General features: G+C 34.2%; 1 protein-coding gene across 2 annotated transcripts in view; it reads right to left on the bottom strand.

Moving 5' to 3' along the window:
• The window catches only part of Ggamma30A (guanine nucleotide-binding protein subunit gamma-e), a 268,461-nt gene continuing 252,057 nt past the window's right edge, over nt 1–16,404 (bottom strand). For both annotated transcript variants that reach the window (XM_065366433.1, XM_065366434.1), the window contains exon 3: nt 1–1,159. In XM_065366433.1, the coding sequence (XP_065222505.1) occupies nt 1,054–1,159 (106 nt within the window). In that variant the 3' untranslated portion in view covers nt 1–1,053. The remainder of the gene's footprint in view (nt 1,160–16,404) is intronic.

Raw genomic sequence — 16,404 nt, 5'->3', positions numbered from 1 at the left:
CAAATTTTTAAAAAATTTATTGCGTATCATATTACACACACACACGCACAATCACAATACACCTGAACAGTGTTGCCATAATATATACGCCAATCTTCGTCGTCTAATAATTTTTTCTTTATTATAGGTAATTTACGTATATCGAAAATTGAATTAAAAACAAACAAAAAATTGGATCGAGGAAAAAGGATGAGTTTTTCTACATTTTTCGACTTGTTTATTATATACTATTGTAGCGGATAGATACTTTCACATTTTTATTAATTATTAGTTTATTACATGTTAATCAATTTTAAAATACTCCATTTTAATAACACGATAATTATAGGTAAATTAGTACAAATCATTAATTAGGTACTCGATTCGTACCTAGGGTAAGTGGAACGTAATCAGAATGGAAATTTTTAGTTTTTAAACGATTGGCATCGTGAGTTCATCGAAACAAAAAATATTAAGGGGGCATAAAGATATCTCCCTTGATATAGTAATAAAAATAATACAAAAAAAAATTGTTAAAATTAAAAGCATAAATTTTATATTACGAATAAACGAACAAAAAAAAATCAACGTGAAGTAACACACCGCTTCGGGTTCGCTGCAGAATTGAGAATAAAAGAAGGAAAAAAAAATAAAATGAAAAAAAATATCTCATAAAAATGAAATAAAATGTGTACGGGTAAGCTACATTATTCGTTATCTAAGCGATTGAGAGAGGCTGATTCTCTATTTATGAATTTTTCTTCTTTATTTATAAAGTATTCTTGAATCTCGTGTCGTCGTCTTTTTTTTTTTGTTTTCTTCCTTCCAAAATAAGTACGGTACGTTGACAGATATATAACTTTTTTATGTACACGTTTACAACATAAATATATAAGATGAGGTAAATGGCTGAGACAATTGTATCGAGAAAAATTGGATGTAAAAATAGGGCCGGGGGGAGGAGGAGGAGGAGGAGGTACAAGGGTATGAGGGAATGATGGGCTGGGCTGGGAACAGAGGGACATGTTGGGGGGGGGCTGAACGACGATATACAGGTAGGTATATGAGGTAATTCTACATGATCATACATTTGCCCTTCTCAGCCCAAGGATTGTTTTTCTTATCCGGAGCATGTATGAGCGGATCGGTTTTTTCGTTTTCTTCCACGAATTCTCTCATCCTGAAAACATCAACAGAGAGGAAAAAAAACGAGGAAAACATTAACATTTTTAGCTCACAAATAGGTACCTATATAATACAAGTACAATAAATTCAAACTGCGCGAATAAATTATTATACGTATGTATGTATTTCTACTACAGTAGTACGAGTATATGGAAAGATAAATATAAACATAGTCGGCAATACAGGCAGTAAAATGGCGCTGGCGACCGCGTAATAATAAACATTAGAGGTAGGCGAGTTCGCCAGCCACCGTTTTGTAAACGTATAAACCGAATTTATTATTTACATATTCCCCTTTTATAATACGCTATACAAACGATCCTCATACCTCCTCGTTTCCCCAATCGAATAGGTACATATGGTTATATGGCTCACGTCCTCATCCTGCGGCTCCTGCGAGTAAGAGTGTAGCATCCTCATCCTCCTCCATACACCAAATACTAGGTGCCATGATAAATGTATCTCCAATATACTCGTACCATCGAGTAAGGGGGGTAGGGGGTAGGTATAGACAAGTATAGTGCAGTAAAACGAGAAAAATAATTCGACAGAGAGAACCAGTGAACTGTATAAATTCGCCAGAGAGATGAAAAAGAGAAGAAAAAAACAACCAGGATCTGAGAAAATGCTGCAAAGAGAGAAGATATTGTAGAAGAGGAGGAAGAGGGGGGTAGGAGGAGGGTGCATAAGATTGATGAAAATGTATACGCGAGCTTTCGCAGGGGTACCATACCACACCATAGCATACCCTCCACTCTACTCAGACTGCTCCATTATTGTTTATGTTCGATGGCCACTTACTACACTAAATACGAGTATACGTTTAAGTTAGTATGTGTACGTACGAACCGAAAGTTCACTACTACGCGGACTTTGCGGTGGAATATCATTTTTCATAGCTGAAGTACCGCGCAGATATAGCTGTATAAATGGTATTTCGCCATCGAGATGACATTTTTACGTTCGACTGAATTGGAAAGCGAACAGAAAATACCACTCGATTGGAGATGGTTCGATTGAAACGGTGGAGAAGGGGGGGTCGGGTTGCAGCGTTGCCGAATTTACAGCACTCAGAATAGACCATAGGAATAGGTAATTGTAGCCCCCCCCACCGATCCTCTAGGACACCCTTTTTTCTTCAATGGGATATCTTAAGGAGCATTTTAAAGCAAACTTGCCAGAAAAAAGTTGACCTTAAAAACAAAATGGCGGCCATTTTGATCGACAGGTCAGCCAATAAAATCGTGGATTTTGCTCTCCAACAAAGGGGACTTGCACGAAATTATTTGCACTGGACAAAACTAGATCGAAAGAGCACGCAAAAATGTATCACCAGACAAAATTTCAGGTGCTCGAGTGCCTTTTTCGATTTTCTGGTGAATTTTTGAAAATCAAATTTCAGCTATAAATGAGGGGAAAAAATCAAAATTTTACCAAAATTAACCTACAAAGCTGAAATTTGCTTCAACCTGTTTTGAGCAGTTCAGGAGCCTCCAGCAGATTTTTGCAACTTGAAAATTCCACAAAATTCGCATCGAAAAATGAAGTTGGAAATTCGAAATTTTCTAACTTGAACACGTTATCAAGACGACTGCTGGTAAGTTTGAGTCATTTTGGAGCCTCCAGCAACTTTTTGAAAATTACTGGAATCAACAGTAAATTTTTGAAACTTAAATGTAATTGTAAAGCAAAAATTCATTCTGCCCAATTCGAACGAGTCATTTTGGAAGCATCGTTCACAAACGAGTCATTTCGAAAGAATCATTCGCGAACGAGTCATTTTGGAAGAATAGTTCGCGTATAAGTTATTTTCTGGATTGAAAAAAAAAAAAAAAAAATTCATTCTGTAAACTAATTCGAGCGAGTCATTTTGGAAGAATCGTTCACAAACGAGTCATTTCGGAAGAATCATTCGCGAACGAGTCATTTTGGAAGGATTATTCGCAAACGAGTAATTGAAGAAGCATTCTCGAACGAGTCAATTTGGAAGAATCGTTCGCGAATGAGTCATTTTCTGGATTGAAAAAAATCGTTCGTGAACGTTCGCAATGAGTCATTTTGGAAAATCGATCGCGAATGATTTGTTGTCAGAACTGGAAGAACCGTTTACGAACGATTCATTTTTCAAAGAATCGTTCGCAACGAATCATTTTGGAAAAATTGACAAATCGTTCACGAACGAGTAATTGTTGAAGAATCATTCTCAAACGAGTAATTCTGGAAGAATCGTTGGCGAACGAATCGATTTTGGAGAATCGTTTTTTCGAACGATTCATTTCTCAATGAATCGTTCGCAATGAGTCATTCTGGAAAAATCATTCACTATAACGAGTTATTTTTGAAAAATCATTCGCGAATGATTCGTTGTCAGAATTAAAAGAACCGTTCACGAACGATTCATTTTGTACAAGAATCGCTCGCAATGAATCATTTTGAAAGAATCGTTCGCAATGAGTGCGGAACAATCGTTCACGAACGAGTCATCTTGGAAGATTCATTCGCGAACGATTAATGGAAGAATCGTTCTCAAACGAGTCATTTTGGAAGAATCATTCGCGAACGAGTCTTTTGGAAGAATCATTCGCGAAAGAATCATTTCCGGGAAAATCGTTCCCGTTCGCGAACGAGTCATTCTGGAAGAATCGTTGGCGAACGAATCGATCTTGGAGAATCGTTTTTTCGAACGATCGTTTGCAATGAGCCATTTTGGAAGAATCATTCGCGAAACAGTCTTTTAGCAGAATCATTCGCGAACGAATTGTTTCCGGGACAATAGTTACCGTTCGCGAATGAGTCATTTTGAAAACATCGTTCACGAACGAGTCATTATGGAAGAATCGTTCGCGAATGATTCGTCGACAAAATTGAAAGAATCGTTCGCACTGAGTCATTTTGGAAAAATCGACAAAATAATCGTTCACGAACGAGTCATTTTGGAAGAATTATTCGCGAACGAGTAATTGTTGAAGACTCGTCTTCCAAAATGACTCGTTCGTGAACGATTATTTGTTGATTTTTCCAAAATGACTCATTGCGAACGATTCTTTGAAAAATGAATCGTTCGTGAACGATTTTTTTCAATTTTGAAGACGAATCATTCGCGAACGATTCTTCCAAAATGACTCGTTCGTGAACGATGTTTTCAAAATGACTCATTCGCGAACGGTAACTATTGTCCTGGAAATGATTCGTTCGCGAATGATTCGGCTAAAAGACTGTTTCGAGAATGATTCTTCCAAAACGACTCATTGTGAGCGATTCTTTGAAAAAATGAATCGTTTGTGAACGGTTCTTTCAATTCTCACAAAGAATCATTCGCGAACGATTTTTCAAAAATGACTTGTTCGTGAACGATTCTTTCAATTTTGACGACGAATCATTCGCGATTGGTTCTTCCAAAATGAGTCGTTCGTGAACGATCTTTTCAAAATGACTCATTGCAAACGATCGTTTGAAAAAACGAATTATTCTCGAACGAGAAATTGTTGAACACTCGTTCTCAAACGAGTCATTTTGGAAGGATCGTTGGCGAAAGAATCGATTTTGCAAACGATTCATTTTTCAAAGAATCGTTCGCAATCAGTCATTTTGGAAAAATCATTCACTAACGAGTCATTTTTGGAAAATCATTCGCGAATTATTCGTTGTCAGAATTGAAAGAACCGTTCACGAACGATTCATTTTGTCAAAGAATCGCTCGCAATGAATCATTTTGAAAGAATCGTTCGCAATGAGTGCGGAAAAATCGTTCACGAGCGGGTCATCTTGGAAGATTCATTCACGAACGATTAATTGAAGAATCGTTCTCAAACGAGTAATTTTGGAAGAATCATTCGCGAAAGAATCATTTCCGGAAAAATCGTTCCCGTTCGCGAACGAGTCATTTTGGAAGAATCGTTGGCAAACGAATAGATTATGAGGAATCGTTTTCTGAACGATTCATTTCTCAAAGAATCGTTTGCAATGAGTCATTTCTCATTTAGGAAAAATCGTTCACTAACGAGTAATTTTGGAAGAATCGTTCGCGAATGATTCGTTGTCCAAATGGGAAGAATAGTTCATAAACGATTCACTTTTCAAAGAATCGTTCACGAACGTGTCATTTTGGATGAATCATTCGCGAACGAATAATTGGAGAATCGTTCTCAAACGCGTCATTTTGGAAGAATCATTCGCGAACGAATAATTGAAGAATCGTTTTCAAACGGGTCATTTTGGAAGAATCGTTCGCGAACGAATCTATTTTGAGAGAATCGTTTTTTCGAACGATTCATTTTTCAAAGAATCGTTCGCAATGAGTCATTTTGGAAAAATCTTTCACAAACGAGTCATACAGGAAGAATCGTTTGCGGGTGAGTCGTTTTCAAAATTGAAAGAATCGTTCACGAACGAGTCATTTTGGAAGAATCATTCGCGAACGAGATAAGGTTGTTTACAATCAATTTGGCAGGTCGAAAATGGGTTATAACTTCTAAAATTTCAGCTTTCTACTTTCTAGGTCAATTTGGTAAAAGATTGATTTTTTTCTTATTTTTGGCCTAAATTTTATCTTCAAAAATTCACCAAGAATCGAAAAAAGCACTTCAGCATTTCAAATTTTGGCTGGCGATAAATTTTTACATGCTTTTTTGATAATACGTACAATTTTGTCTAGCTGAAAAAGTTTCGGGCGAGTTCTATGTTGGAAAGCAAAATCTGCGACTTCGGTTGTCCTGTCAATCAAAATGACCGCCATTTTGTTAGTAAAGCAACATTCTTTTTTGGCGTTTGCTTTAAAAACGTTCCTTAGGATGTCCTCTTCAATAAAAAAATTGTGCCAGAGGATCGTGGATCGGGGGGGGGGGGTGGAAGAGGTGAAATTATTCTTGTTGTCATATGCCAGATGAGAAGTGTAAATTATCGCAGGAAAATTTCGGTAAAACGAATCATGGGATTTTGAGTACAATGATATTGATTTTTGTTTAACTCGAAATCAAAATTATTGAGCTTCTCAAAAGGCAGCTTGGAACTCCTCAAGTCAAAAAATTGTAAAAATTTTGATTTTTGGATCAAACGAATTATAGAATTGGAATCGAAGCTACTGAAAATCAATGAAGCTTCCTTGCAGCTCCGAGATTCAATGTTCACTTTGCGTCCAACAGATTTCAAAATCAAACTTAAAAACCTTAAGAAATCCATAACTCAACACCGCAGTATTGCATTTTTTTAAATTTTGGGTCCCAAAGACCACCTTCATGGGACTTAATTTTGATTGCGAGGTCAAAGAGCTAACAAAATCAATTGTATTTCCTCATTATTTGGCCTCTGGATGGGCAAGTAATTTTTCTTTAAATTCTCATTTCTCGTTAAAATGTAAATTTTTTTATATAAAATTCTCTCAATTTTCTACTAAAAATGGCCAGATTTTATTCTCCTGGAATCGTCACTTTTTCACCACCAGAAATCGATGGTCTTTTTTTTTACCAAAAATTGTCATTTTTGTTTGAAATTTCTTTCATTTTCTTTTAATTGCATTCGATTTTGTAAATATAGCGAAAACTGTCCATATTGCAAGCAATAAAGTAATAAATTAGAACTCGAATTCAATTTTGCCAAAAATCTCTGCATAAAATTATTTTTTTGAAATTCAAAAAAAAAACAAAAAATTACAGTTTTTATGTTCTAATAAAGAGGGGAGGGGGGGCGGGTGTGATTCAAAAAAATTGAAATTTTTCAAAGATATTTTAGAAATTACTCTAGTACTTCTTGAAGTTTGATATCTAAATACTTGTGCAAATTATTTCAATCAACGCGAAACTCAAAGCTCGAGCTTTATTCCTGCATTTACATAGAAATGCAAGAGAGCAAAATGACGACGATGTGGTCGTGTAAATGTAAATTTCTCATTAGTCGTAATTTTTTTCAACTCGCTGAGAGACACTGACGAACCCCGCAAATACAAGTAAGAAGTACTACACTACGGTTTCGCGAAACGAAACGAATAAATGTAAATTTCACCGACACGTCAGCGTATAAAGATTGGCATGCGACAGGTAGGCCTTATTCTATATTCTTCGGCAAGATAGTACCTGCTACCTACATACAGGAAAGCGAAGGTGAGGAAAAAGAGGCGAAAGTCTCGCGAGAAAAGCGTAAATAAAAAAAGGTATTCTAAATTATTCATAAGTCGTCGTATATAGACACAAAAGTATTCTCGTTATTTGATTCGTACTACGCCACGTTCCCAGACCTATCCACCTATATAAAAAATAAAGAGGGCGAAAAAAACCCGAGTAACTCTTAATTTAAAGCCCTGCACAGTGCAGACCTACGCGAACAAAGTTTCCAGCGTTTTTTCTTTTTTGTTCGCTTTTCTTCTTCGAAACGGTGAAAATTTCCTTTTTGACGAACAGGCCTCGTAGTGGCATTATTTTTACGTAGTATATGTCGAAATACTTATATATACGCGAAAAGCTGTCAATACATAGGCGCATTTTGACAGATAACAAGCGCCTCGAACACGATTCGTAATAACGAGCGTGAAATTTCCGAGACTTGAAAAATTACTCGTACTCGTACTCGTACGTCTGCGTAAGTAAAGAAGGCAACGGTTTACTCCACCAGGCCACACCGACACCGACGAATATAAATTGGACGAGGTTTTGAGAAATTGACGAGCACACAGAAGCAAACGGGAAGGAGAAAGAGAGAGAGAGAGACAGAGCAGAGAAGAAAAGTTGATTGATTTGTGTATAGCGCTTTGAGAGCTGCCTAAAACAAGTTCAGCGATACATTGGCTTGGCTTTGGCTATATGTACGAGATTTTCGACTAGCATTTGGAATAATGTGGGTAATTTAATCGATGGGGGATACGATACGTTTACGATATGGGAAAAGGCAATTTTCAGTTTAGAGAAACAAGAAGTTGAAAGAATTGGTAAATGTCTGTGTAAGAGATAGAGAGGCTTTGTTTCCGATTGTACGAGCAGGTACATAATTTACCTATGTACGAGCAAGTACTTCCTTATTTATGCGGATCGAAAGAGCATGCAAAAATTTATCATCAAACAAAATTTCAATTGCTGAAGTGCATTTTTCGATTTTTGGTGAATTTTTGAAAATCAAATTGAGGGAAAAATCAAAATTTTATCAGATTGACCTAGAAAGCTGAAATTTGGCATAGGTATAGGTACCCTATTTTCAACTCGCCAAATTGATTGGAAACAACATTATCTCGTTCGCGAATGATTCCTCCAAAATGATTCAAAATAGCAGAAATGTTGACATAAGCGAGGATCTGATGAAAAAAAAGTGATCGAGTGTTGAGAAATAATAAACAATAATTTGTAAAAAAAATTCCACAAATAGGAAGAATTATTTTAGAATGGGAAATTTATTAAAATCAACAGGAATGGGGGGCGGGGGAGGGGAGGAGATTGCAATCCAAATTTGGAAAAAAAGTGATTTGTGAAAATCATTTTAATAATTCGAATACAAAAAAATGTACCTTGCTTCAAAAAGAAAAAAAAATCACCCATCAAAAATGTAAAAAAGTCGACAAAATTATTGAAATTGAGAGAAAATGACCAAAACAGGAAGCAGAGTGAAGATCAAGATCTGGAGAGAAAAAAAAAGTAGTCAAAAAATAATGTTGAAAAACCTGTTTGTGATCTTCTATTAATAAATTAAAATCATAAGCCCCTAAGAATAAAACTCGAGAGCGAAATTCAAAATGAACCAAAAAACAGAGTTTTGTCAACATTTAAAAAGTTTAAAAAAATCACGAGGGTTCCAGAATGAAAATTCGATTAAAAGTAGAAAAACTCCACCGAAAAAATTAAAACTAAATCAAAATTGCGAAAACTTCACAAAGGCTTAGACACAAAAGAAAACACAAAAAATTCGGTGAAAATCGTCGAAGAATTGTAAAATAAAATCTATGAGAATTCAAAAGAATAAAACTTGAAAAAAATCAAGAAATCTTCAAAAAAATTCTGAATAAAATCATCAAGTCTCAAAGTCCCAAAAAAACTCAAAAAAACTCTATAAACAGGGAAATTTTACAAAAATTTAAGCAGAAAAAATTAATAAAATTTGGGGCTAAATTAGGAGAAAATTTTATAAAAAATCTCAATAATTCAAGAAAAAAGGTTTCGCCGAAATTAAGAACAATAGTTTAGGCAGAAAAACGGACCAATAAAATTCAAAACAAAATTATGGAAATGATGAAAATGGAAAACGCTCGAAAATTCAGTTCAGCAAAAATCATTAAGAATTCGGAACAGAGAACTCACGAGAATTAAAATTAAATAGGTATAAATTTGGAACTAAATCAAAAAAAATTTGAAAAAAATCATCGAAAAATTTCTAGCAAAACTCAAGAGAATTCAACACAGAAAAAATTCGAATTTGAAAAAAATTGTTCAAAGAGAGAGGGAAATCAGGAGGACCTTCCCTCATAACTGGAAGAGAATAAGAGGAAAAGAGAGAGAGGGATCAACGAATGAAAGATATCAAGATGCAGAAATATCCATCACAAAAGATGAAAATGAGAAAAACAAAGTCATCAAATCTTGAAGAAGCTTTTCTCCCTTCTCGAGAAAAAAAGATCAAAATTCAAAGAAAATCATGATTTTTGGAAGAAGAAAAATCACAATCCCACAAAAATGTGAGTCAAGAAATCGCTTGTTTTTTGAAGCACAAAACTCAAAAAAAACCTGTTAAAATATATAAAAATGCAGTCAAAATTTAGGCAAAAAAATGACCACAATTTAGAACAAAACTATAGAATCGTGAAAATTCAAAATTAAAAAAGTCTGTCAAAACTGGAAAAACTTAGCCAAAATTTTAAAAGAGATAAAAATGGAAATTCCGAAAGAATCATCGAAAAACTTGAAAAAAGAGAACTCTCGAAAATCCAAAAAAATCATACCCGTCAGAATGGGGGAAAATCTACAAAAATTTAAAAGAAGACTCACCAAATCGACGAAGAAAAAAAGTCACAAAATTCAAAAAAAAAACATCGAACCGAAATAAAAAGAAATTCCGACTATTTGAGCAATAAAATCACAACAAGCTCGAGGGAAAATTTTTATGAAAAAAATCACGAGAATTCAAGGTGATAAAATTCGGCAAAAATTCAGAGCAAAATCATGGAAAAGTATTTTGAAAAAAAATCACCACCAAAGTTCAAAATGTAAAAATCAATCAAAACAGGTGAAAATCCACTAAAAACCATTGAGAAATTCAAAAATAATAATACCTGTTGAAATTAGAATACCCCTAAGTACATTTCAAAAGAAAAATCATCAAAACTGAAAATACAAAATTCGTAACGCTGAAAAAGCAGCGATGCCATTTAAATAAAAGCAATGTTTTTTTTTCAAAGAATTTTGAATAAAATTTTGAAAAAAATAGGAAATTTGTGAAAAAACTCGGAAAAAGTAACTTTTAGTGATCAATATTTTTAAAAAGTAGGTAACCAAAAGTTACTATTAGGATTAGGAACTTAAGCAACTCGGTTACTTGCCCAGTACAATCCCTGCTATTGATTTCTTCAAACTATGTACATCCTTCAAAATCCATATACTTCATCCTAATATTCCTCCCTGTACTCACCCCCCCCCCCCACCAACTCCATCAAGTTTTCCTCTCCATCACATAATCATACGAGCCCAAGTTCTAAAACGAAAAAGCTCCACTTCCGTTCTCTTCGATACATTTAAACCATATAGTACGAGTACGTTTAAAAATTAGCCCAAAACCATTAGTGTATAGTTCGACACAGTACGTCGATTGCAAACGCGTTAATCAATTAAGGGCGTGAAAGTTTCGCTTCGGGGTATTTTCCTCGATATTGAATCGGATAAATGAGCTGAAATTAGAAAAGTATAAGCAATATTGGTAACGAACGAGCGAGCATTGGTCACCATCAACGAGCTGCGAATCACGTGTTGAAAAATTTCACCCCAAAACCATATCCGCATACGTATATCTACCGACACATACCCAAATACCCATATAGCATTAGTTAGAAATTCTTTTTCGAACCCGGTAAAATTCCATAGAATTATACTCGACTCGTATACTTGTAGTTGTACCTACCTTTCCCTTCTAAATAAAATGGATACAAGTGGAAATTATTAAGCCGGCGATTTTCACCCACAGCCGGTATCGGGGTGGTGTTTTCTTTCTCTTTCTCCCTCATTTCACCCCCTCTCTCTCTTTGCCTCATTTCATTCTCTATTTTCACAAACGCTACAACAAGCGTCAGTAGGTAGGTATTATTTCCACGTTGAAAGCTATACAGCACACAGCACAGCTCGCAGATACTTGAAAAGTGTGTTTTTATTGCCGTGAAATTCGTTTTCACCACTTTATCGGCATTAACACTTTCTTATATAATAGTTGTTAATGTAGCTTTCCTTTTTCTTCTTTTATGTAGCTTTAATTTAAGAAACAGCTCGCGAATACCTACTGGAGAGCTCCTCGTCGTCGTAGTTCGTGTAGCTTTTCTGCGAGAAGATGAGTTGTAAGGGTTGCATGGAAGGGAAAGTGGGGGGGGGGGTGAAAAGTCGTAAAAATATTTATCGTTTCGGGCCGTTACACGCAGCGATTTGTTGCAAAATGTTTACATTCGTCGATGAGAAGGTTTAACAAATTTACTTTTTTTTTTCGCCTTCTATCGCACGAACTATACTAAGAGTTTTCTCTCAGCGTTTTTTTCGTTCGTAGCCCTCTCAACGTGGTTTGAAAGCCAACAACAGAGCTTTTGAGCAAAGAAGCGTACAATTTTCATGATTGAAATTTCATAACTCGTGTTTTAAAAGTACTGTAACAATTTTTCAAAAACCAAAGAAATCAACACCCAATTTAGAGCTCGTGATTCTTCAACAATGCTCAAAAACAAAAACATTTTCGCTAAAATATGTAGCTATTTAAATTTGAAGCCAAAGTCGATGGACGTTTCTGATTTTCGGTCAAAATTTTAACCCATTTTGAAAAAAAATATTCATTTTTGAGGCCGAAGTTGATTTTTTATTTTGAGCATGATCCTATATAGAATCGAACATCGAAAACAAATCGATTTTTTTAATCAAGATCAATTTTTGACCGGAAAATTTATGACTGAGGCTGGAATTAATTTCTTAATCCGAACATGATCGATCATGTAGAATCGAACATCGAAAACAAATCGATTTTTAGAGTTCGATTAATCGATTTTCAATCAAGATCAATTTTTGACCGAGAAATTCATGATTTTCGATCTTCAATCGTGATCAATTTTCAATCAGAAAATTCATTTTTGAGGCTCAAGTCGATTTTTTAATTCAAGCATGATCGATCACGTAGAATCGAAAATCGAAAACAAATCGATTTAATAGAGTTCGATTAATCGATTTTTAATCATGATCAATTATTTTTGATCTGAAAATTTACTACAGAGGCTAAGGCTGATTTTTCCATTTCGAGTACCTACACGATCTATCCATACGGAATCGAAAATCGAAAACAAATCGATTTTTAACATTATAGATTGGTCGATTTTCAACCATGATTTATTTTTCATCAGAAAATTTATTTTTGAGGCTAGAGTTGACTTTTCGTTTTGAGTATCTTATGGAATCAAAAATCGAAAACAAATCGATTTTTAGAGTTCGATCAATCGATTTCCAATCATAATCAACTTTTGGTAAAAAAATTTATCACGAGCATGATTGATCTTACAGAATCGAAAATCGAAAACAAATTATTTTATGGAATTCGATGAATCTACTTTCAATCGTAATCAATTATTTTTGATCAGAAAATTTACTACATATACATATGTATAGTGACTAAAGCTGATATTCCATTTTGAGAACACGATCTATCATATGGAATTGAAAATCGAGAACAAATAGATTTTTAAAATTCGATTGGTCAAAGTTCAATAATGATCAATTTTTCACGAGAAAATTTATTTTTGAGGCAAGAGTTGATTTTTCATTTTGAGTTGAGCATTATCGAGTATCATATCATATTATTATAGAATCAAAAATCAAAAACAGTTGATTTTTAGAGTTTCATCAGTCAATTTTCGATCATGATCAGTTGACGATCACCTTTTGATAAGAAAATTTAGTAGTGAGACTGGAATTGATTTCTTACTTCAAGCATGATCGATCATTTGGAATCGAAAATCGAAAATAAATCGATTTTTAAAGTTCAATTAATCGATTTTAAACCATGATCAATTTTTGAACGGGGAAAATTCATGTTTGAGACTGAAGTTGATTTTTCATTTCGAGTATGATCTAGCTTACGAAATCGAAAATAGAAAAAAATCGATTTCCAGAGTTCGATTTAAATTCGTTTTTTATTCATAATCAATTTTTGACCGGAAAATTTATGATGATTGAGGATGGAATGAATTTCATACTACGAGCATGATCGATCATATGGAATCAAAAATCGAAAATAAGTCGATTTCTAGAGTTCGATTAATCGATTTTTAACCATGATCAATTTTTGAACAAGGAAAATTTAAAGTTGATTTTTCGTTTCGAGTAGGTCTAGGTATGATCTATCAGAGTTCTTATGAAATCGAAAATCGAAAAAAAATCGATTTTCAGAGTTCGATTATTCGATTTTTATTCATAATCAATTTCTGAGCAAAAAATTTTTTGATGATTGAGGACGGAATGAATTTCATATGCCGAACATGAACGATCATGTGGAATCGAAAATCGAAACAAATCGATTTCTAGAGTTCGATTAATCGATTCTCAACCACGACCAACTTTTGATCTGGGAAAATTTATTTTCGAGACTGAAGTTGATTTTTCATTTTCAGTATAATCTATCTTACGAAATCGAAAATCGAAAAAAAAAACGATTTTCAGAGTTCGATAAATCAATTTTTGGCCGGAAAATCGATAACGATTGAGGCTGAAAAGAATTTGATACTCCGAACATGATCGATCGAATGGAATCGAAAATCGAAAACAAATCGATATTTAGAGTTCGATTACTCGATTTTTCATTAATAGCTAATTTTTGACCGGAAAAATTAGAAATATCCATCCATCGACTTTTGCTTTCTGATTTTCGGTCAACATTTTAACCCATTTCGATAGGTAATAGTTAACCTGACACTATTTTTCCAAAAATCCTAAAAATCATGACCCAATCCCGATCTCAAAATTTTTCCAACATGGAATGCTAACTACAAATATAACAAATTTGAAATTCAATGGTAATCGGAGAAATGTTGATGAGTAAAATTTACCATGGGTGTGAGTGATGTAGGGTTTCCGGAGTGATAAATTTGAAAGTGGGGATGTACATATTAATCAGTTGATAACGAAGAAAAATAATTGATGAGTAACCTTCGTTATTATATCTCCGGAAAAAAAAACTTTTCAACTCATTCGTCGTTGCTGTTTTTGAAACTTGGAAAACTTTTTCTACATACGTCTTATGTGTGATAATTCTACAACTTAAACACATCATCAATCAAAAAAACTGTTTTGTTTTTTGCCGGATTTATTTTATAATAAATGAGAACCTTCGTGGATATAAGTGAGTAAAATAATTTAGGTACCTATACCTAATTATCTGTTTTTCATTTCCGATTTTTTTGCTAAAATAATGAATAGGTATCTATATATTATGCTTTAGGTTTCTAACATACTTTAGTATCTTATTCGAACGACGACGTAACTATAACTCTGTAACATCAATCGACGGCGATGGCGATGGATTCCGAAAACGAAAACCTATTCAAGATAATACAGATCATATCTCTCTCAGGACTATTCATATCCTCGACAATCTGCGTCATTATCCATTTGTACAAATTTTTCACAACTACAACACCAAAAAGTCTATCGACAAAGAATTTGACTTTTTACTGTTTTTTTCTGCTGATGATCTACATTTATATATTATTCATACTGGTACTGCTCATCACGAACGCAACAAATTTGTCGGGTAATTTGAATTTTTACTTTACATTCTTCATTTATCAACTAATGGTGGCGGCCACGTTCTACAAACTCATCATCGCTTTGGATTTATTCCTGTGTTTTCGCAAAATTGCCATCTACCTGCAGAGACCTTCATCGCTCGCTACTCAGAATAAGAAATTCAAAGTTTACTGCATTTTTGGTATAAGCGTTCCCATACTTTATACATTAATTTGGTTCGCGTTCGAAGGAACCGAATACATAAAGTATTGGTGTTTCCAGCCACCCGTGATAATGAGAATTATTCGTTTTGCTCGTTTATTTTTGATCATTGGTACAGTTTGGTATATCACAGTAGGTAGTGTGAATAGAAGAGAATTATGGTCAAGGTATGGTCTGCATTTGCGTCTTCTCACAATGCTTGGCGGATTCTCAGCTACAATAACCATAGTGGAAATCATGACCCTTATGACCGAGGATAAAGAATTCACCTTTGATGGGATATATTTCTCTAAACGTGACATAATGGATTTGTTTTTCATAACGCATTGTTTAGGATACCTCGTAGAAGGCGCGGTTATTGGACTTTTGTTCACATTTAGAAAAGAAACATTTCTCAATCAGTCCGTAACTTGATACTGATTCATCGAATCACTCAACTCAGACCAGGTGGTGACATCATTTATGTCATGGAATCAACATACGGGTCGAAATTTCCGCAGAAAACCACAAATTTCCATAAAATTTTGTTTATTAAAACAATGCATTTCCGCGATAACGTTATTTGAATATTTTTAAAAAAATTTTGAGCTCAAAATTGGGCCATGGTCCATGGTTTTTACGATTTTTGAAAATGCATCATGCAACTTATCAAATGGGTTCAAATTTAGCGAGAAATTCAAATATTTCATACGGAAATGTATTTTAAGCATTTTCGAAGAACTTTTAATTTGAGTCCAAAATTGAGTCAACTTTTCGATTGGGTGATTTTCGCAATTTTATTACGTGCCGCGAACAGACTTCAAAAAATCATCCATTATTATTTATTCGTGGAAATATTTCTGCGACAATTATTTCAAAAAGAATCATTTGGAGAGACTACTAAAATTCAAGTAAAAAAAAAAAGGGTTTCGATCGAAATCTCAGCATGTACGATTCTTCTTGTAAACCATCCGCATTAATTATTTAGTATAAAATAACTTACTCATTATGAAACACAAATCATATTGCACAACTTTAATGGCGAAAATTCGTACTCACCTGAAACAGAAACAAAAATACGGTCAGAATTAGTTAATTTCAATCATTCATT

Source organism: Planococcus citri, chromosome 5, assembly GCF_950023065.1.
Source record: "Planococcus citri chromosome 5, ihPlaCitr1.1, whole genome shotgun sequence".
Classification (NCBI taxonomy): Eukaryota; Metazoa; Arthropoda; class Insecta; order Hemiptera; family Pseudococcidae; genus Planococcus; species Planococcus citri.
Note: the sequence above shows the minus strand (reverse complement) of the source record. Positions and strands in the feature narration are given on the sequence as shown.